This window comes from Microcaecilia unicolor, chromosome 6, assembly GCF_901765095.1.
Source record: "Microcaecilia unicolor chromosome 6, aMicUni1.1, whole genome shotgun sequence".
Taxonomy (NCBI): domain Eukaryota; kingdom Metazoa; phylum Chordata; class Amphibia; order Gymnophiona; family Siphonopidae; genus Microcaecilia; species Microcaecilia unicolor.
The window spans coordinates 318,941,817-318,964,978 of NC_044036.1; the positions used below are offsets into that span (position 1 = coordinate 318,941,817).

The 23,162-nt window shown below is 47.6% G+C and overlaps 1 protein-coding gene across 1 annotated transcript in view; it reads right to left on the reverse strand.

Annotated features, from left to right (window-relative positions):
* Positions 1-6,285: 6,285 nt before the first annotated feature.
* The window catches only part of LOC115472179 (proton channel OTOP2-like), a 52,118-nt gene continuing 35,241 nt past the window's right edge, over positions 6,286-23,162 (reverse strand). Inside the window, exons 6-7 of the mRNA XM_030206334.1 lie at positions 19,463-20,346; positions 6,286-7,158 (exon numbers count right to left, since the gene is read on the reverse strand). Of these exons, the coding sequence (XP_030062194.1) occupies positions 6,988-7,158; positions 19,463-20,346 (1,055 nt within the window). The 3' untranslated portion in view covers positions 6,286-6,987. The remainder of the gene's footprint in view (positions 7,159-19,462; positions 20,347-23,162) is intronic.

The window sequence follows — 23,162 nt, forward strand, 5'->3', positions numbered from 1 at the left end:
GCCCTCGTGTGACGTAACGTCGTCGAGGGCGGGACAGAGGCAGAGAGAAGAAGGAAGGGCGATGTCGGCAGCTCAGCAGAGCTCAGTGCTGCGTTCCCGGACCCTCGCTGTTTCAATAGTGGAGCGAGGGCCCGACCGGGTAGAAGGTGGGTGGCGGCGGCGACTCGGGTGGGGGGAGCGTTAGACGGTGGTATCCCTCCCTCAGCAATGCGCAGTACAGACCCTCTGTGTTCCGCCCCCCGTCATCACGTATTGACGTGGGGGCGGGGCAGAGAAGGTCTCTACTGCGCATTTGCGAGTGAGTACGGTCACTCGCCGTTTTATATGTTTGATAGCATTTGTATCCCACATTTTCCCACCAATTTGCAGGCTCAATGTGGCTTACATTTGCCGTAATGGCGGTTGCCATTTCCTACAAATGGTATTGCGTGAAGTTGCATGCATACAGTACATGGTAACATACATGGAACAAGTCATGGTATAGATATATATCATGTGCATATACATGGTAAGGAAGAATAAATTATGGTAATACATGAAAGTTCCTGAGTAAAAATTTGGGTTGTATCATACTTTGGGTCATCAGCTGTGGAGTGACCATATTCGACAAAGTTTGAAGTGGTAATGCTATTTATTAATGGCAAAGAGGTTAATCAGTCAAGTGATAAGATTCCAGTTATGTCTATGTCGTGTAAAGTCTTATTATTTAGTATTTAAGCTTCTCACAAGGGGTCCACATGTAGGGACTGGGGGTGCTGGGTGGCGAGAAGGTGGGGAATGCAACATCTGAAGTCCCTTCCAGCTAGAAGGTTTCCCCTTTTTGGCAAGAAACACTCACCTGATCCCTCCTCATTCTGTCTGATGAAAAGCAGTACTGAGGCGAAAACCAGAACTCTGCAACCTACTGGAAAACATGTGACTGAGTAGCGGACAGCCTGGTCAATGCTGCGTGGGCCTCATAAAGCCATTTACAGATAGAACAAGGGACTGCAAGAGGCTGTGAAGGACCAACTAGATGAGGCTGTGCATACCCATTCACTCATCAACACAAGCAAGATACAACAAATGCAGAATTTAACCAAACACCGGAACATATATTTATACAAAAAGAACCAAATAAAAATTAAACATTCGTTTTAAGTCAGTTTGCTGTTGAACCGGCCAAACATAGCCCAGATATTCAACGCTGGTCACCGGAAAAAGGCCCGGCATTAAATATTCGGTTTTAGGCGTAGACCGCGGGAATTAGCCAGTCTAATTCCTGTGGTCTAGATATCAGCCTCTTTGTCTTTTAATTTTCCCCTCACTCAATTAACTTTCCAACCCCTAATCTGCTGCCCCCTCGCCCCCCCCCCCCCCGCCGCGACATAAAACTTGTTTTGGGCTGTTTATATCACGCACACACACCACACACCACACACACACACACACACAACACACACACACACACACATAATGAGGGCAATTTCCAGAAGCCATTTATCCATGTAAATGGATAATTTGAAAATTGCCCACCAGTCTTGCAGATAAAAGCATGCTTTGATGGCCCTGTGGGTTATTTGATTAAGGGGATCCATTATTTTGTTTTGACTGCAGGCGGTCTTTGCTTTCCTCCCTCCCTCCTCCCCAAGAAGCTGCTGCCCTAGGCGACTGCCTGATCGTACCTAATGGTTGGGCGAGCTTTCAGCATGGGTTAAGGTGAGAAATTAAATTCAAATCCAACGTAACCAAAGCTCGTAATGAACACTCTATAACTCTCCTTCTCTGCTATTCCCAATGTGTCTGTAACATATGAACCTTATTAGACTACAACATACATCACTTTGTATTTGTTTCTCTACCGGAGTCGGCGAACGCTTTCACGGTACTATGTAAGCCACATTGAGCCTGCAAATAGGTGGGAAAATGTGGGATACAAATGTAACAAATAAATAAATATCCAGGTGCTACACAAATATCAATCTAGCAACATTCAAGATTTCTATATTCACTACAAATCAAACAAAATAAAACATGGAAAAGAAAATAAGATGATACCTTTTTTATTGGACATAACTTAATACATTTCTTGATTAGCTTCGAAGGTTGCCCTTCTTCGTCCGAAGACGGGCAACCTTCGAAAGCTAATCAAGAAATGTATTAAGTTATGTCCAATAAAAAAGGTATCATCTTATTTTCTTTTCCATGTTTATTTGTTTGATTTCTATAGATTCTACATGGAATGTTGCTATTCCACTAGCAACATTCCATGTAGAAGTCGGCCCTTGTAGATCACCAATGTGGCCGCGCAGGCTTCTGCTTCTGTGAGTCTGACATCCTGCACGTACGTGCAGGACGTCAGACTCACAGAAACAGAAGCCTGCGCAGCCTTCTACATGGAATGTTGCTAGTGGAATAGCAACATTCCATGTAGAATCTCCAATAGTAGCAACATTCCATGTAGAATCTCCAATAGTAGCAACATTCCATGTAGAATCTCCAATAGTATCTATTTTATTTTTGTTACATTTGTACCCTGCGCTTTCCCACTCATGGCAGGCTCAATGCAGCTTACATGGGGCAATGGAGGGTTAAGTGACTTGCCCAGAGTCACAAGGAGCTGCCTGTGCCTGAAGTGGGAATCAAACTTAGTTCCTCAGTCCCCCAGGACCAAAGTCCACCACCCTAACTACTAGGCCACTCCTCCACTGTTGCTACTGTTTGAGATTCTACATGGAAAGTTGCTATTCCACTAGCAACATTCCATGTAGAAGTCGGCCCTTGTAGATCACCAATGTGGCCGCGCAGGCTTCTGCTTCTGTGAGTCTGACGTCCTGCACGTACGTGCAGGACGTCAGACTCACAGAAACAGAAGCCTGCGCAGCCTTCTACATGGAATGTTGCTAGTGGAATAGCAACATTCCATGTAGAATCTCCAATAGTAGCAACATTCCATGTAGAATCTCCAATGGTATCTATTTTACTGTCATAGTAATGCTTGAATGTTTTCACTTATATACACTGTCAGCTAGCACATTTGCTTATTTCCGATCTGAGGAAGAAGGGCGACCTTCGAAAGCTAATCAAGAAATGTATTAAGTTATGTCCACTAAAAAAGGTATCATCTTATTTTCTTTTCCATGTTTTATTTTGTTTGATTTCTATAGATTCTACATAGAATGTTGCTAGTGGAATAGCAACATTCCATGTAGAAGTCGGCCCTTGTAGATCACCAATGTGGCCGCGCAGGGCTTCTGCTTCTGTGAGTCTGACGTCCTGCACGTACGTGCAGGACGTCAGACTCACAGAAACAGAAGCCTGCGCAGCCTTCTACATGGAATGTTGCTAGTGGAATAGCAACATTCCATGTAGAATCTCCAATAGTAGCAACATTCCATGTAGAATCTCCAATGGGATCTATTTTACTGTCATAGTAATGCTTGAATGTTTTCACTTATATACACTGTCAGCTAGCACATTTGCTTATTTCCGATCTGAGGAAGAAGGGCGACCTTCGAAGCTAATCAAGAAATGTATTAAGTTATGTCCACTAAAAAAGGTATCATCTTATTTTCTTTTCCATGTTTTATTTTGTTTGATTTCTATAGATTCTACATGGAATGTTGCTATTCCACTAGCTCTTCACTAGTCCAAAGATAAGAACTAAGCGTATGCACACAGCAATTATACAAATACCTCTATGAATATGTGTTAATATATGTGCAGGTTTCACGTGTTTTCTATATTTATTGGGAACCCTCGGACGATACCACTTAATGGCAATTTCATTAGTTTTTTGCCTATTGGCTAGGTCTCTCTTCATAGGGCAATCCCTTTTATTAAACCATAAATAATTGCAGTTGCAAACACTTTCCACTAGTGCCCAAAAGTATACGTGCTCAAAATATAATAATTCAAAAGAAAAAATAGAAAAAACTTATCTTGAACATTACTGCATGTCTCTCTGTTGAAGTCCACTTTGGCTTCCCCTAAATTACGCCCGACGCCGCGGGTTTCAATATTTCATCAGGGACTCGGGTTAATCTTGCCCGCCTTGAATCCTCAACAGTCCGTGCACGCAGACTCTCGCTGTGCCTGGCACAACGGACTGTTGAGGATTCAAGGCGGGCAAGATTAACCCGAGTCCCTGATGAAAATATTGAAACCCGCGGCGTCGGGCGTAATTTAGGGGAAGCCAAAGTGGACTTCAACAGAGAGACATGCAGTAATGTTCAAGATAAGTTTTTTCTATTTTTTCTTTTTGAATTATTATATTTTGAGCACGTATACTTTTGGGCACTAGTGGAAAGTGTTTGCAACTGCAATTATTTATGGTTTAATAAAAGGGATTGCCCTATGAAGAGAGACCTAGCCACTAGGCAAAAAACTAATGAAATTGCCATTAAGTGGTATCGTCCGAGGGTTCCCAATAAATATAGAAAACACGTGAAACCTGCACATATATTAACACATATTCATAGAGGTATTTGTATAATTGCTGTGTGCATACGCTTAGTTCTTATCTTTGGACTAGTGAAGAGCGAGATAGCAGTTTCCAAAGATTCGTGGTATTGGAGATATTAGTGGTTTCAGCTATTCCACTAGCAACATTCCATGTAGAAGTCGGCCCTTGTAGATCACCAATGTGGCCGCGCAGGCTTCTGCTTCTGTGAGTCTGACGTCCTGCACGTACGTGCAGGACGTCAGACTCACAGAAACAGAAGCCTGCGCAGCCTTCTATATGGAATGTTGCTAGTGGAATAGCAACATTCCATGTAGAATCTCCAATAGTAGCAACATTCCATGTAGAATCTCCAATGGTATCTATTTTACTGTCATAGTAATGCTTGAATGTTTTCACTTATATACACTGTCAGCCAACACATTTGCTTATTTCCGATCTGAGGAAGAAGGGCAACCTTCGAAAGCTAATCAAGAAATGTATTAAGTTATGTCCACTAAAAAAGGTATCATCTTATTTTCTTTTTCATGTTTTATTTTGTTTGATTTCTGTTGATAACCTTAAGAGTGGACTAACACGGCTACCACACTCCTCTATATTCACTACAAAATCACAACCATCTTGTTTGAAATAAAAAAAAGAAAGTGCTAAATAAAATAGCTTTATTCCATTTGAATTCTAAGGGCCAGATGGACTAAGGTAAAACATCTGCAATGCCAACTATGGAAAAATACATAACCCTGATCAAATTAACTAACTAGTCAGATATTTGGATGGTGGTTATTCATACAATAATTATTGAACAAAGAGGAAATACATGATTTTTATGGCAAAATGTGCGACCAGGACATTGTAGAGATAATATTTGGCACACTGTCCAGCTTATAATCGAACGAGAATAACGCCCAAGTTCCGACCTAAATCGGGAGATGGGCGTTCTTCTCACAAAAACAAATAAAGCGGTATAATCGAAAGCCGAACTTTGGACGCTTTCAACTGCACTCCGTCGCGGGTGCGGACAAAGTTGACGGGGGCGTGTCGGAGGCGTGGTGAAGGCGGAACTGGGGCGTGGTTATCGGGCGAACAGAGATGGGCGCCCTTCGCCGATAATGGAACAGTTTTGAGCTAGAATTTAGGACACTTTTCCTGGACCCTGTTTTTTCACGAATAAGGCCCCCAAAAGTGCCCTAAATGACCAGATGACCCCCAGAGGGAGTCGGGGATGACCTCCCCTGACTCCCCCAGTGGTCACTAACCCCCTCCCACCACAACAAATGATGTTTCACAACTTTTTACTTTCACCCTCAAATGTCATACCCTCCTCCCAAGCAGCAGTATGCAGGTCCCTGGAGCAGTTGTTAGGGGGTGCAGTGGACGTCAGGCAGGTGGACCCAGGCCCATCCCCCCCCTACCTGTTACAATTGTGCTGCTTAATGCTACTAGTCGTCCAACCCCCCCAAACCCACTGTACCCACATGTAGGTGCCCCCCTTCACCTCTTAGGGCTATAGTAATGGTGTAGACTTGTGGGCAGTGGGTTTTGAGGGGGATTTGGGGGGCTCAACACCCAAGGGAAGGGTGCTATGCACCTGGGAGCTCTTTTACCTGTTTTTTTGGTTTTGTAAAAGTGCCCCCTAGGGTGCCCGGTTGGTGTCCTGGCATGTGAGGGGGACCAGTGCACTATGAATCCTGGCCCCTCCCACGAATAAATGTCTTGGATTTATTCGTTTTTGAGCTGGGCGATTTCATTTTCCATTATCGCTGAAAAGCAAAAACGCCCAGCTCACACCTTGACGAATAAAACATGGGCGTCTTTTTCTTTTAAAAAATACGATCCGCCCCGCCCCTTCACGGACCCGTTCTCGGAGATAAACGCCCATGGAGATAGGCGTTTCTGTTCGATTATGCCCCTCTGTGTAGTTCTAGGGATTCCAGTCAATTTTATCTCACTTGATAAAGCAAAATTGTAACATTCTCTAAGCTATAAAATCACAATTTTAAAAGAAAAAAATAATAACATTGCATTCAAATTTTCAGTTCTAGCTCCTTATGGAAAACTATTGTTCTTTTTGGAAGCAATCAACGGATATTTTAATACTGCTTAGCTACGGAAGAAACGTATTGAATTTTATTTCTGTTTCTTTGATGTTGTCAGAAATCACCTCGGCTTTCTCCAAGCACCAGGACTGCTGAAGAATTTAAGCTGGGTAATGCTGAGATTTCAGTGCTAGCCTGCTAAATCCCCTTCAACTCAACCCTATTCTAGGACCACCCAGAATCTGAATGATAGCAAATTTTCACAACCTTTCAATGAGCTGGCTAACTCTTTACCAGTGGGGCTAGATTGTTCTCAAACATGCTTTCTTAAAAGCGCATGTCGAAATAATGTCACATGTACCATTGCCTCAGCCAAGGCTGGGTTCTAGGATTTTTTTTTTTCTTTTTGCCATCACATGAGGTAGCACAAACGATCCCCACCAGTTCTCTCAGGATGGATTCATGGTCTGGATGAAGACTGCACAGGACTGTCTCTCTGCTGATTCTTGGCTAGGTCATGAGGTAGACTTCAAATAGGCTAGCAGCTGCATGCATGCGGTAGAAAATTCCAAAGGGCAAGCAGATGTTTGTCAGTATAACCCATTTAGAAAGTCCATAGAATTTCAGCTCCAATCCAGTTGTGAACTGTGGCCGGGCACCAAATGCAGGCATAATCCAGCACTGTGAAAAAAAAAAAAAACAACAACAATGGTTTTAGTTTCAAAAACATGTTAAGAGACCAGGGGAACTGAACGCAGATGAAGAGAACATGAACTGCATATCCTGGTGTCTGGTGTCACTCTTCTCGTTCTCCTAGGTGGTCTGCCAGGTCAGATGCTGTAAAGAGCATGATACTTTTCCCACTTACGAGCTTGCGCTTTTGGATTGTATTAACCCTAAACAGACTTTTAAAATATACCACCAGAGAAGTTAAGTATTTCCTGCTACTAGTTTCCCCTTCCTTGTGTCCTTCTCTTCTCCCGTATTATGTACCACTAGTATAAAAGGCCCGTTTCGGTAGGCAATGAAACGGGCGCTAGCAAGGTAATCCCCCCCTGCAGCTTCCTTTCTGTCTCCCCCGCCCCCCCCCCCCCCGCAGCCACCCATCTGGTCTTAGGACCCCCTCCCCACCAACCCTCCTCTGCCCCTGCAGCCACGCATGTGCAGCGGCCCTCCTCTCTCCCCTGCTCCCCCTGCAGCCACCCATGTCCAGCGACTCTCCTCTCCCCCTGCCCCCCCCTGCAGCCACCCATGTCCAGCAACCCTCCTCTCCCCTGTCCCCCTGCAGCCACCCATGTCCAACGACCCTCCTCTCCTTTCCCCTTGCCCCCCCTGTAGCCACCCATGTCCAGTGACCCACCTCTCTCCTCTGCCCCCCCTGCAGCCACCCATGTCCAGTGACCCTCCTCTCCCCCGCCCCCCCTGCAGCGTCCCTTCTGTCTCCCCTGCCCTCCCCTGCAGCCACCCATCTGGTCTCAGGACCCCCTCCCCACCTCCCTCTTCCCTACCCCCCTGCAGCCATCCATGTCCACCGACCCTCCTCTCCCCCTGCAGCCCCCCATGTCCAGCGACCCTCCCCTCCCCCTGCCCCCCTCCAGCCACCCATGTCCAGCAACCCTCCCCTCCCCCCTCGGCGCATCACCCAAACCCCTACCCCCCCAGCGCATCACCCAAGCCCTCCCCCTGGGCACATCAACCCCCTCGCCACCCGCAGCCGCCAATACTAACGCTGTCCGGCTGCTTCTGCGTCTCCTGTTGAGCAGCAGCGGCCGGTACAAAAAGAAAAAAGCCAAAAAAAGATTTTAAACCTGAAACACGGCTCCGTAGACAGCCATCTGGCATTGGCTGTCATCTCTGCAGCCGTTCCTCCTCTCCCCTCTGACGTCGCTGCGCTCCTCCGGGGTCTTCCTGCAGGGGCAGTGACGTGGAGGGGAGCAGAGAAACGGCTGCAGTGACGACAGCCAATGCCAGATGGCTGTCTATGGAGCCGCGTTTCAGGTTAAAATCTTTTTTGGCTTTTTTCTTTTTGTACCGGCCGCTGCTGCTCCACAGGAGAAGCAGCAGCGGCCGGACAGTGTTAGTATTGGCGGCTGCGGGTGGCGAGGGAGTTGATGTGCCTGAGAGGGGGGGGGGAGGGGCTTTGGTGATGCACCGGGGGGAGGGTCTTGGGTGATGTGTCGAGGGGGGGTAGGGGCTTGGGTGCTGCGCCGGGGTGGAGGGGCTTGGGTGTTGCGCCGAGGGGGGGCACTGAGAGCTGATTGGTAGGCAGGGGGAGGAGTAGGGAAACACGCTCCGCATGTTGCCCTACTCCTCCTCCTGCCTGGCTCACAGCTTTGCAGGGCAGGGGCTTGGGTGTTGCGCCGAGGGGGGGACACTGACAGCTGTTTCCCAGGCAGGGGGAGAAGTAGGGAAACACGCTCCGTGTGCTTCCCTACTCCTCCCCTTGCCTTGGAATCAGCTGTCAGTGACATCACTGACGTCAGTGCATTCTAAACTGCCTAGCAGACCACCTCCAAGGGAGCCACTGTACCAGGCACATTAGAACGTTGGAGGTGAGAATTATTATATAGGATGTACCATTTCTCAAGTGTTTATATAGATACTGCCATGTGCCACCAGGCACAGAGAATCAGGTTGCAAAGAATAAGAACTATACTCCAAAACAAAACTGAAAAATCCACAGAGTTCTATCTCCAGTCTGTAGTGGACTTTATTTCACTTTACTTTATTAGTCGGGGTGAAACATATATTAGGTTTCTAGTTGGTAGTAATCCAAATCAAACAAGTATATTGTTGTAAAGTCAATGCTTATTTGATTTGGGGTCCCAGAATGTCTTTTATCCAAGTAGGGAAACAAAATCATGCAACTTTGGGTAACTCTTGAATCATATGCAAATTAAGTCTAACAGCTGAGAGTCTTTGTCCCTCTCCACATCATGCAGTTAACTAAACACATCTATATTTAAAAATAGCAGCGGACATTGGTTCAAAGCAATAGCACTATCTCATCTGAAGGTCAGGCAATGTTTCATATAAAAGTTCAAAGTTCTCCACAATCAAGTCTTATTGTTCCACTCTTGACTTCACTTTTTTTTTCCCCCAGAATACAAAAAGAGTCTTGAAACTAAGGCCCCTCATGGATACTACAATCATGTGTCTCTCATAGGGCGTTAAGTCTACTCTGTAGTACATTACATACATTCCAGTCCTACATTCTGCCAATACCTATCACTCAAGGCGGATTGCAATTAAGAGCGATAGAACCAATCTGCTAGGAATACCAGTTCTATGAATCAACAAGGTATTAAAACATAGCTTGATAAACCAAATTTACAGTACAGATAGGTTCTTAGCTTTTTCTGAACCCCAAATAGTTTCTATAAAGTCTTGCAGCAGGTGGTGTGGTGTTCCAAACCATAGCAAGAAAGTATTATGTGTCACGTTCGTGAGCCCTTGTGCCCAAACGGAGCACAGCAAGGAGAGTTGAGCCTGCGCTCTGTCGGGCAGCCGAGCAAACCCCAAGGCTTCACCTGAGGGACCACCATTCCCCGAGGGTTGAGCCCCAGGTACAGGGGCCCGCAGGACTTTGGATACGGCGGGTCGGACGGCCACAGGCAAGGCAAGGGAAGACTGGGCTCAGACAGAAGCTAGCGTTAGGTCAGGGACAAGCACAGGGTATCGGAATCAACAGTAGGACCGCCTCTCTGACCTCATGGCTCCCAGCTTCATGACATACAACTGCTGTGCTGCACAGCAATTGTATATCATGAATCTAGGAGCCAATGAGGTTGGAGAGGTGGTCCTGCCTTTCTCCTCTCCTTCATTGTCTTACAGCTTGTGATGTGCAGCTGCATGGCTCATGCAGCATTAGAACTTCACAGGGCCAGAGTGAATGAAAGAGGATTCACCTAAATAGAGTGATGTTAAAAGAGCTGATCGAGGCATTACACTTAACCAGAGTATGCACGCATCGCTGTTGTGCCAAACCGGAGGAAATTTATACTAGAAAGAATGGGAAAAATATTTCCTTACAGCTCTTAGTTTCCTGAGAGAGTAAAAAGATTTCTTTATAATAGCCTAAGGGTAGATAGCTGGTTGTCAAGTTCTGCACCAACTATTTCAGGCTGTAAGTTTAATTGATCAGAGCCTACCTTCAAACCATGATGAAATCTAGGGTCATTAGAAGATCTTATCCTTAAAAACTTTTATAGAATTAGGGGGATGGGGTCAATTCTAGTGTGCCAAAATGTAGGCACCAAAATGCAGCATGGTGAGCAGGGGCATAGCCAGACTTTGGCAGGAGGGGGGTCCAGAGCCCGAGGTGAGAGGGCACATTTTAGCCCCCCCCCCCCCCCCGGTGCCACTGACCCCCCCCCCCCCCACATTGCTGACTCCCCCCGCCACCAAACTTTAACCCCCCCTCCGCGCCGACCCTCTCCCAACCGCCGTCGCCTACCTTTGCTGGCAGGGGACCCCAACCCCCGCCAGCTGAGCCGAGGTCCTCTTCTTCCCAATCCCGCACAAGGCTTCGTTCTAGTCTGATGTCCTGCACGTACAGCCTTGCGCGGGATTGGGAAGAAGGGGACCTCGGCTCAGCTGGCGGAGGTTGGGGTCCCCTGCCAGCAAAGGTAGGCGACGGCGGGCGAGAGGGGGTCAAGAGGGTCATCGGCAGGGGGGTCCAGGGACAAATCTACGGGGGCCCAGGCCCCCGTGGCCCCATACTGGCTATGCCACTGATGGTGAGTACAAATTCTATACAGTAATACCTGATTTTCGTTGACTTCGGTTATCGTCGGTTTCGGTTTTCGTCGATTTTTTTTTCATGAAAAATTTGTCTCGGATTTCGTCGGCGTGCCCACGTGACCTCGCTGCTAATTTTGCGAAAACAAAGGGCAACCCCTTCTTCTCAGTGTGGCGTTGTTTCTTGTTGTGTGGGCATCACCCCGCACGTCTAGCCAAACAATTCCATTGCTTACCAGTGTTTTTGTGCTTTTTTTTATTGATTGCGAGTGCTAATACTACAATTACATGTAAGTGATTACTGCGTATTGTAAAGAGTATGTAGGACAGGCCCCAAAGGAACCCTGGGATAGGCCAGAATACCCCCGTTGTAGGCAGGCATTCCCCAGGAAAAAACTAGAAATAAAGAACTACAACTCCCAGCATGCTCCAAGGGAGACCGGGGATAAGAGAACTATGTGCATTCCCAGGAGTCTCCAGAGGAGGGCCGCAGGGGGAAGGAATAAGGCTGATTCTCCAACCTGGTGGAAGAAGTGGTGGAACAGGTGGGGTGGAGAAAGAAGAGCCCCCAAAGAGCTTTAATGAAGAAAGGGTGAGCAGCTGGGAGAAGGGCGGGGCGAGGAGGAATATGGATTGGGCTCCTGAGGAGAGAGAGGCAGAGAGTGAGCCTTGCCCTATGGAGTTGACTGAACCGGAGAACACCCTGGAAGAGCCGATGGACTTTTCGGCTCTGGCTGAGAGAAAGCCAAGGAAGTAGCGTGGCCAAGCCGGGTCAAGCGGGAGGAGGTCAGGTAGGAGTATGACTGACCAAGAGGGTGGGACCCTAGGCTTTGAGCCCGCGCAAAGCCATTACTGAGCTGTGTTTTGAAAGCTTGGCTAGAACTGAACTGTGTTTTTTTGAAAGCTTGGCTAGAACTGAACTGTGTTTTTGAAAGCCTGGCTAAAACTGAACTGTGTTTTTGAAAGCTTGGCTAAAATTGAACTGTGTTTTGAAAGCCTAGCTGGACTGAGCTGTATTTTGAAAGCTGGGCTAGAACTGAACTGTGTTTTGAAAGCCTAGCTGGACTGAGCTGTATTTTGAAGCTTGGCTAAAAAATTGAACTGTGTTTGGAAACCAGGGTGAAATTGAGCCCTGGGTTTGTTTTTCTTTTTTCTGCTACTCTCCAGGGGACCGGGGAGATCCTTATTTTGTTTTTTTTGAGGAAAAGGGGAGCCATACAGGAGTGTGTTTTTTTTGTGTTGTTTGGTTTTTTTTTTGGAAGAGCTGCAACCCCGGGAGAAAAGAGGATCCACTTTACAATTGGTGTCAGGAGTGGGATCGCTTCGCGAACCTGTCGCTCGAGGAGGCCAAGACCAGCAGGACGGAAAAGCCCGACGGAGGGGCCAACGCTGAGAAAGGCGCAGACCCGTCTGGGGTTCCGGTAAGCGGGGCCTAGATTGGGGGAAATAAAGGGATCCTAGTAAAAGGGGAAACATAAGTAGAGATACCGCACTTGGAGGTGTCCTCTGTTTTTTTCCCCCCACCAGGAGTCGCTGTTCCGGAGCAAGGATGGACCCCAAGGAGATCTTCGCTTGGATGACGATGCAGTTCCAGAAACAGCAAGAACTGACGGGGAAGATGGTGGAAGACTCCTTGACGGCGGCACGAGAGCAGCAACAACCGGTGCTGAATATGCTCCAGGACTTTTTTCAGCGAGGGATCGAGGCTCCCAGGGGCGGTGGAGCCGGAGCAACTGGACAGGGGCCAGGAGGAAGCGGTGCGGTAGGACCTTTATCCCTGAACTCACTTACATGGGGGAAGTTGTCTGAGCAGGATAATGTAGATGATTTCCTGACCGCCTTCGAGAGGGTGGCAGTGGCCGCAGGGTGGCCACAAGAGCAGTGGGCCATGCGGTTAGTGCCTTCATTATCTGGGGAGGCTCTAGGAGCCTTTAGAGACTTGGCTCCTGGGGACGCTGCCAACTATGGGAGGTTGAGAGAGGCCATTAAAGACCGGTATGGACTGAGTACCCAGGCTTATAGGCGTAAGTTTCGGTCCACTAAATGGGACAAGGGGGAAACCCCTAAAGCGCTGGCCACTAGACTGACGGACTTGGTAAAAAAATGGTTGGAACCTGATCGCCACACCACGGGAGAGATTCTTCAAGAATTAGTAGTGGAGCAGTTCCTGCAGGGCCTTCCCAGGGAGATTAGGGCAGGATTGGTCCAAAGGGGCTGTAAGACGGTAGAGGCCGTGACAGCTGGGTTGGAGTGTTATTTGGAAGCCCAACATTGGGGAGAACCCGACCTGGAGGGGGGTAAGCCCCGACCTGTGGGAGGCTGGGGTTCCAAAAGTTCCCTCTTTAAGACAGATCCCCAGGGGGGGAAACCCGATTACGGCTGGGGGGGTAAAAAGCCCATAGTGCCCTCAGGCCCTGAAAGAAAGGCCCCCTCGTATGAAGGAAAAATCTGTTATAAGTGTGGGAAGACGGGGCACTTCCGGAGGGATTGCCCAGGTCGAGAGGGATGGACCTCGCAGGTTTCCCAAGGGTTTAGGCCTCGGTATACTGCTAAGGTGGAGGTTGAGGGTTTACCGATTGTAGCCATGTTAGACTCCGGGGCAGACCAGTCCATGATCTCCAGGAGGTTATGGGAACAAATAAGAAAGAGGAGGACAGGAGGTAAGGATACCTATGAGGGAGCAAAGGCAATTCAATGTATACATGGGGCCAGTACTCGTTATACCCTCCATAGTGTTCACGTGAAGGGGCCCACAGGGGAGATAGAGATAGCCGTGGCCGTTCTGCCCAGACTGCCACAGGAGATGATTTTGGGAAGGGACTGGCCCCCCTTTACCGAGTGTATTAGTGAAAAAAGAGTGTGGTCACTACCCGCTCGCAGGCTCGGCGAGACCCTGAGGCTGAGGAAGAGGGAATAGGAGGTATTTTCCTTTTTCAAGGGGAGGTTTTAGGGGAGCCGGGAAAAGAGAGAAAGGGGAAAGCTTTGAAAAAAAAGGAGCAGAGGGGCAGACGGGAGGCCTTGGAGCAGGCAAGAAAAGAAAGTTATCTGCCCGTGGCCCCGAAAGAATTGAGCGAGCAGTTTCCCCAGTTTCATAGGGAGCAGGCCACGGACCCTACTTTAGAATATGCCTGGGAACGGGCCCGACAGGGGGAGGGCCAGGAAGCCCCGGGGTTCATGATAGAGGGGGACATTCTATATCGCAGGGTACCCAATTGGGAGAACTCTGAAGCGGGGAGACAGCTAGTAGTCCCCCAAGCTTTCCGTCCCCTAGTAGTAAGGCTCGCGCATGATCACCCTTTGGGGGGGCATAAGGGCTCCCAAGCTACCCTGACTCAGATATTGGGCCGGTTTTATTGGCCAGGAGTTTATGGGGAGGTGGAGAGGTATTGCAAGTCCTGCCCCAACTGTCAGAAGGTGACAGACCGGCTACCGCCTAAGGCACCGTTAAAACCCCTTGCTAGAGTGGAACAACCAGGGAGGAGAATAGCCATGGATATTATTGGCCCAGTAACAAAATCTCAGAGAGGCTTCCTCTACGTTTTAGTGGTTATGGATATGGCCACTAGGTACCCCTGGGCCATTCCTTTGAGAGGCATATCAGCGAAGGTCATTGCCAGGGAACTGATAAAAATCTTTTGTGAGGTGGGATTCCCCCAAGAAGTTTTGACCGACAGGGGGTCCAACTTTATGTCAAGTACCTTAAGGCAAGTGTGGGAGGCTTTTGGGATACAACATATCCGTACAGCGGCCTACCATCCTCAAACTAATGGGATGGTGGAACGTTTTAATAGAACTTTAAAAGGTATGTTAAAAAAAGCGTTAGGCGAGGATAGGACGGGTTGGGACCAACTGTTACCCTTCGTGCTATATGCCTACAGGGAGAAGGTGCAGGACTCATTAGGAGTTGCGCCTTATGAATTGATGTTTGGACGGAGGCCCAGGGGAATTTTAGATATTTTACAGGAACACTGGGTACCCCCGGACACCTCCGATCAGTCAGTGGTCGAATACCTACAGGATCTGAAGACCAGATTAGAGAAGTTACAGGAATATTCCCAGGATAGGCTTGAACAGAGCCAAAATCGGCAAAAGGAATATTATGATAAGGGTACTCGGGAGAGGGAGTTTGTAATAGGAGATAGGGTCCTTATCCTAATCTCGGAGGATCCTCATAAGTTTGCCTCTAGGTGGAAGGGTCCCTGGGTGGTGAGGAGGAGACTTGGGCCTCTTACATATGAGGTGGCGAACGAAAAGGGGCGGGTCCAAACCTTCCACGTTAACCTGATGAAACCCTGGGTAGCAAGGGTAGGCTTTCAGACCCGGGGAGATGAAAAGGAGGAAGAGGAGTTGGGACCGCAAATAAGAGATATTTTCAAGCCCGGTGAACCAGGGGTTAATCCCCGGTTGACACAAGTACAAAGGAAAGAGATAGGAAGGCTCTTGAAAGGGTTTGATGATGTGTTGACAGCCTGCCCTGGAAATACTCACCTAGTGGAGCATGACATCATAACGGAAAGGGGTAAAGTAGTTCGGCAAAAGCCATATAGGCTGTCCCCCATGAAAAGGAGGGAGGTGATAAACAGGTCCAGGAAATGTTAGACTTCGGGGTGATCGAAGAGTCAAATAGCCCCTGGTCAAGCCCAGTGTTGTTAGTACCAAAACCCGAAGGGGAGTGGAGATTCTGCATAGATTTCCGCCAGCTTAATAATATTTCTCAAGCAGATGCCTATCCTATGCCCTATATTGAGGAGCTGGTGGACAGGCTAGGATCTGCACAATATCTCACCACCCTGGACTTGACAAAAGGGTACTGGCAGATTCCCCTTACGTCAGGGGCACAAGCTAAGACCGCCTTTAGTACGCCCATAGGCCTGTACCAGTTCAAAAGATTGCCCTTTGGCCTTAATTCAGCTGCTGCAAGTTGCCAGAGGTTGCTGGACAGCGTTCTCCGACCACATCAGGCATATGCCGCCGCATATATGGATGATGTGGTAATACATAGTGGAGACTGGAACACCCATTTAAACCAGGTAGAGGCAGTGCTGCAGGCTTTTAGGGAGGCAGGTCTCACCCTGAACCCAAAAAAATGTTATTTTGCGCAGTATAGGGTGAAGTATTTAGGGTATAATGTGGGAAGGGGAGAGGTCCGGCCCTTATTGAATAAGGTTAAAAGCATCCAAGAGTTTCCCAGACCAAACACCAAGAAACAATTGCGTAGATTCCTGGGGATGGTAGGGTATTACCGCAGGTTCATCCCTCATTTTTCCGCAATGGCCACTCCCTTAACTGACATGCTGAGAGGGAAGAATCCGGACCACTTGAGGTGGGGAGGGGAGGAGTTGAGGGCATTTGAACAGATGCAGAGGTCCCTGTGCCAGGAACCTGTGCTGAAAGCAGTTGATTTTGAAAAGCCCTTTGTCCTTCAAACAGATGCTTCAGGGAGGGGGTTAGGCGCAGTGCTGTCCCAAGAGCATGGAGGGGAGGAACACCCGGTGCTTTATTTAAGCCGGAAGCTCCTGCCTCATGAGGAACATTACTCCACCATAGAAAAGGAGTGTTTAGCCATACGATGGGCAGTGCAGGAGTGTAGTGTCTATTTAGAAGGGAGAAAATTTAAGTTGGTAACGGACCATGCTCCCCTGAAATGGTTGAATGTAATGAAGAATAATAATGGGAGACTAATGCGATGGTACTTAGCATTGCAGCCTTTCCAATATGCTGTGGAGCATCGTCCCGGGCGATGTTTGGGAAATGTGGATGCCCTGTCCCGGGTGGAGGAGGAGGAGTAGAAAGAATGCGGGGGTGGAAATTTAAGGGGGGGGATATGTAAAGAGTATGTAGGACAGGCCCCAAAGGAACCCTGGCATAGGCCAGAATACTCCCGTTGTAGGCAGGCATTCCCCAGGAAAAAACTAGAAATAAAGAACTACAACTCCCAGCATGCCCCAAGGGAGACCGGGGATAAGAGAAACTATGTGCATTCCCAGGAGTCTCCAGAGGAGGGCTGCAGGGGAAGGAATAAGGCTGATTCTCCAACCTGGTGGAAGAAGTGGTGGAACAGGTGGGTGGAGAAAGAAGAGCCCCCAAAGAGCTTTAATGAAAGAAAGGGTGAGCAGCTGGGAGAAGGGCGGGGCGAGGAGAATATGGATTGGGCTCCTGAGGAGAGAGAGGCAGAGAGTGAGCCTTGCCCTATGGAGTTGACTGAACCGGAGAACACCCTGGAAGAGCCGATGGACTTTTCGGCTCTGGCTCAGAGAAAGCCAAGGAAGTAGCGTGGCCAAGCCGGGTCAAGCGGGAGGAGGTCAGGTAGGAGTATGACTGACCAAGAGGGTGGGACCCTAGGCTTTGAGCCCGCGCAAAGCCATTACTGAGCTGTGTTTTGAAAGCTTGGCTAGAACTGAACTGTGTTTTTTTGAAAGCTTGGCTAGAACTGAACTGTGTTTTTGAAAGCCTGGCTAAATTGAGCTGTGTTTTGGAAAGCTTGGCTAAAACTGAACTGTGTTTTTGAAAGCTTGGCTAAAATTGAACTGTGTTTTGAAAGCCTAGCTGGACTGAGCTGTATTTGAAAGCTGGGCTAGAACTGAACTGTGTTTTGAAAGCCTGGCTAAACTGAGCTGTATTTTGAAGATGGGCTAAAATTGAACGGTGTTTTGAAAGCCTAGCTGGACTGAGCTGTATTTTGAAGCTTGGCTAAAAAATTGAACTGTGTTTGGAAACCAGGGTGAAATTGAGCCCTGGGTTTGTTTTTCTTTTTTCTGCTACTCTCCAGGGGACCGGGGGAGATCCTTATTTTTGTTTTTTTTGAGGAAAAGGGGAGCCATACAGGAGTGTGTTTTTTTTGTGTTGTTTGGTTTTTTTTTTGGAAGAGCTGCAACCCCGGGAGAAAAGAGGATCCACTTTACAGTATACAGTATTCAGTGTAATGTGTTTATTTTGCGTTTTTCATTTTCAAAATGTACGTAACACATGTAAGATAAAATCACATGTGCTCAAATCTCATTGCCTCGGTTTTCGTCGGTTTCGGATTTCGCCGATTGTTTTCGGACGGATTACCGACGAAAGCCGAGGTATTACTATATAGGCATCTGGGCACTATAGATGGGAATACCTAAATGTTAGTACATTAACATTTACATACTAACATTTAGGCACACCCACTTAAGCTGTGTCAATAGCAGGCATAAGTGCACATACCTAAATGTAGCACTTAGGTACACAAATGACAGTATTCTGTAACCTCTGTGTGTAAATGTTTGACATATTGATGCAAAGAAACAGAAGAACAAGGAACCTTGCAGAGATAATACCACAAAGGAGACAGCAAAGGTGACTCAATAAAACGATGATGCTGTATGTGGTCTAGAAGATTTATTGGTCAACAATAACGACTCTTGGTCAGCAACAACGACTCGATACGGCCGTATTTCGGCCCACTGGCCTGCCTCAGTCAGGAGACACTCTGAATAGACTCCTGATTTGAACCAGTTGTTAAGAATCTTGAGTCTATTCAGAGTCAGGTCAGTGGGCCGAAACACGGCCGCATTAAGTGGTTGTTGCTGACCAAGAGTCATTATTGTTGACCAATAAATCTTCTAGACCATATACAGCATCATCATTTTATTGAGTCACCTTCGTTGTCTCCTTTGTGACATATTCATGCTCCCCCCATGTGCCTCCCCTGTGCACACCCCCTCGCATTTATGCATTATGGAACCTGAGTGCTCACATTAGACAATATTGTTGAGTATGCACCTATCACTTACACGCATGATATCATTTACATCCAGGTGCTATGATTATAGAATTAGAGGAATGGGGGCTGAATACTGGTGCCTATATGTATAAATTCATATAGATTTGAGGCCCTGCCCTCAGAATGCCCCTGCTCTGCTCTCCCTCTGCTCTATGTGTGTTATACATATAGCTGAAAATACCTGTAATGCTATCTGTAGAATGCCCCCAATTTTTTAAAAGTAGTTATTCATTCAACTCTGCACCAAACATATAGCTGATTTTTCAATATTGACCTGTAGCTGTTTAAGAATACAATGATATTTACAGTAGTCTTTCTTCTAGAACCTGAGCTTTATTTCAAGCCGTCTTGTTGTGAAGCTAAAGGATGTTGATTCAATACACCTATAAGGTTATCAGTGACCACCTAGTGGGACTAGGATCACAGCATTAATGTTTCTAGACTATGAACCAACTCTGTTGCACACATGTAAAGTTGCCAGATTATACTTACAATGACATTACACAGAAGCAGAAATAAGGAAAGCTCCTTCAATATCCGACTCTTCCAGGTGTTCTTCTTGTATTGGATCGTGAGATGCATTGCATCTGTTGATCTACCTGTCTGGATCCTTGCTGGTTCTTCACTGTGATTCAGGGTGGAGGGCGATGATGAGCTGCTGTCATTGGGGAAGGGGGTGAAGATGCTTTTATTGATATAAATGAGTCCAAAAGGGTCATTGTTTTGCTCGTGTTGAGCATGCTTGAAAGATGGCCGATGAAGACCTTCAATGATAAACATGTTCTGCACCGTGTGCTGGATCACCATCATCAATGCATAAACTAGATTCAGGCAATTCAGGAGTTCTTTAGGACTGATGGTCACCATGGCCAAAATGGAGTAGTAGGAAATACAGTACTGTCCTAATGTAGCTCCCAACAGTAGGGCTACATCCAATTTTCTGCTGGGATTCTTCTCTTTGTCTATATCCCTCTTATCAAACCTGTAAATGATGGATCCTGCAACAGCCGCAAGGGACATGAGAGTCAAACACACTATGTTGAAAATGTAAAATATGATAAGGGCTGGGTCCTTTCCGTCGTTGGTTCTCACCTTTATTTTATAGCTTATGAAAGCCACAAGGCCAACAACAATCATACTTATTCCTGCAAGCAACCCTATAAAGAGGGTTTGCTTACAAAAGCAGAATTTTAGCCGATGCAGGTGGTGGATGTCATCATCTATGAGGCGTCCAACATTCTTCCACATGACGTACGTTATTGCAGAGGCAAAAAGGCTGTATTCAATGTTGAAGGGATACATGTAGTGAAACCCTTTCTCAAAGATATGACAGATATTTGTGATGCAGCTGCACTTATTAGATGATCCACCTTCAACTGGAAAGGACAAATGGATACACTTAAATTGAAATACAACTCTCCTTTTGTTAACACCATATTTCAGCAAAGGTTATGGCACTTTGGACACTCAATGAGGGTATTTTTCAAAACATTTGTGCAGGTACAACAGTCCTGTACATGTGCAACTTTACCGGACTGAACAAAGAGCTCCTAGGGCAAGGGTTGGGTAGGGATTTGAATTTAACCACTAACATTTCAAATTTCGAGCATGTGTGCATTAATTACTCTGAGGATCTGCACATGCCAAAGATCAAGTGTAAATTCATGTGTATTTTCAAAGAAGAATTACATGGGAACTTTCACTATGAAACTATGCGTAAGTTGCATAGAGGATACATGGAGGGGCATAATCGAACGGGGCGCCCAAGTTTTCATGAGGGCGTCCTCGCAGGACAGCCCCGTAAAGGGGCGGGGCAACCCGTATTATTGAAACAAGATGGGCATCCATCTTCCGTTTCGATAATACGGTTGGGGACGCCCAAATCATAAAATTTAGGTTGACCTTAGAGATGGTCGTCCTTAGGTCGTTTTTGAGATGGTCCTCAGTTTTCAGTGATAATGGAAACCGAGGACGCCCATCTCAAAAGCGACCAAATCCAGGCCGTTTGGTCATGGGAGGAGCCAGCATTCGTAGTGCACTGGTCCCCCTCACATGCCAGGACACCAACCAGTGCAGGGGGCACTGCAGTGGACTTCAGAAAAAGGTCCCAGGTGCATAGCTCCCTTACCTTGGGTGCTGAGCCCCCCAAACCTCAAAACCCACAACTGTACACCACTACCATAGCCCTTAGGGATGAAGGGGTGCACCTACATGTGGGTACAGTGGGTTTCTGGTGGGTTTTGGAGGGCTCACATTTACCACCACAAGTGTAACAGGTAGGGGGGGGGATGGGCCTGGGTCCGCCTGGCTGAAGTATACTGCGCCCACTACAACTGCTCCAGGTACCTGCATACTGGTGCGATGGACCTGAGTATGGCATTTGAGACTGGCAAAAAAGTATTTGTAAACTTTTTTTTTTATGGTGGGAGGTGGGACCACTGGGGGAGTAAGGGGAGGTGATCCCCGATTCCGTCCGGTGGTCATCTGGTCAGTTTGGGCACCTTTTTGATGCTTGGTCGTGAAAAAAAATGGACCAAGTGTTCGTCAGGGACACCCTTTTTTTTCCATTATTGGCCGAGGTCGCCCATCTCCTAAGCACTCCCCTGTCCCGCCTTCGCTAAACTGCAGACACGCCCCCGTGAACTTTGGTGGTCCCCGAGATGGAAAGAAGTTGAGAGCGCCCAAAATTGGTTTTCGATTATGCCGATTTGGCCGACCTTACGAGAAGGACGCTCATCTCCCGATTTGTGTCGGAAGATGGGCGCCCTTCTCTTTCGAAAATTTACCTGTAAGGGTGTGCTTTCTATGTGTATGTATAATCAGAAAATCACCTCACTTTTTTTTATAAGGTTGATGTATTTGACTGTCATTTGATTTGATTTAATAATTTGATATACCACCTTACACACAAGTTTAAAAGTGGTTTACAATAACAAATGAAAAAGAGCATAATACAAAAACAGATAAGACAACTGAAATTAAATTCCACCCATCAATATTCGTAATAAAACCTCAGAAGAGAGCGTAATTAAAAATCACCAAAGGTATTTTGAAACATCCAAGTTTTCAAGGCTTTTCAAAAACTGAAGTAGCCACTTAAACTACTAACCACATTAGAAAGAGAATTCCATAAGGGTGGACCCACAGAACTAAAGGCCTGGTTCCTAGTTAATGACAATATGACTGCCTTTAAAGCAGGGGCGTAGCCAGACACCCAATTTTGGGTGGGCCTGAGCCCAGGATGGGTGGGCAGAATAACTTGCCCTGTCCCACAAGTGATTTGGTCTCTCCCTCTCTCGCCTGCATTAGGGTTACCATATTTTGTCCTCTGAAAAAGAGAACACATGTCCCGCCCCTGCCCCACCCACACCCTGCCCATGCCCCGCCCCTGTCACATATTCCCCTCCCCTGCCCCCGTCACCTCCCCTCCCCTCCCCCTGTCACCTCCCCTCCCCCGGGTCACCTCCCCACCCCTTACTTACTATCTACTGCCCTGGTGGTCTAGTGACCTCTTCGGGGCAGGAAAGAGCCCCCTCTTTCCTGCCCAGAGCTCTGTCCTTGCCCTGTATCCTGTTGCTGTGACGATCTCGGGATTCAAAATGGCCGCCGAGAGTTGAAGTCTCGCGAGGCCGCTTCAACTCTCGGCGGCTATTTTGAATCCCGAGACCATCACAGCAACAGAATGCAGGGCAAGGCAGTGCTCCAGGCAGGAAAGAGGGGGCTCTTTCCTGCCCTGATGAGGTCACTAGACCACCAGGGCAGTAGATAATAAGTAAGGGGAGGGGAGGCTAGGATAGGCCTGCCGCCCGCCCGCCCATTTGTCGAGAAATCCGGACAAATGGGCAGACTGGCAAAACCTGTCTGGACACCCGGGCATGTCCTCAAAAAGAGGACATGTCCGGGTAAATCCGGACGTATGGTAACCCTAGCCTGCATGCCATTTGGTCTCTCAAACATCCTCCATCCCTCGCATGCAGCAACTAATGCACACTGCTCATGTTGGCCCCACAGCCTTCCCTCTGATGCAACTTCCTGTTTTCGCATAGGTGGGAATACATCAGAGGGAAGGCTGTGGGGCTGGTGCGAATAGTATGTTTCAGTCGCTGCTCGCTGCAGGCGAAGATCTGCTATTTACAAGGTATGCAGGAGGGACAGTTGTTGGGAGTTTTTGGCTGGTGAGGCTTAGGGATCC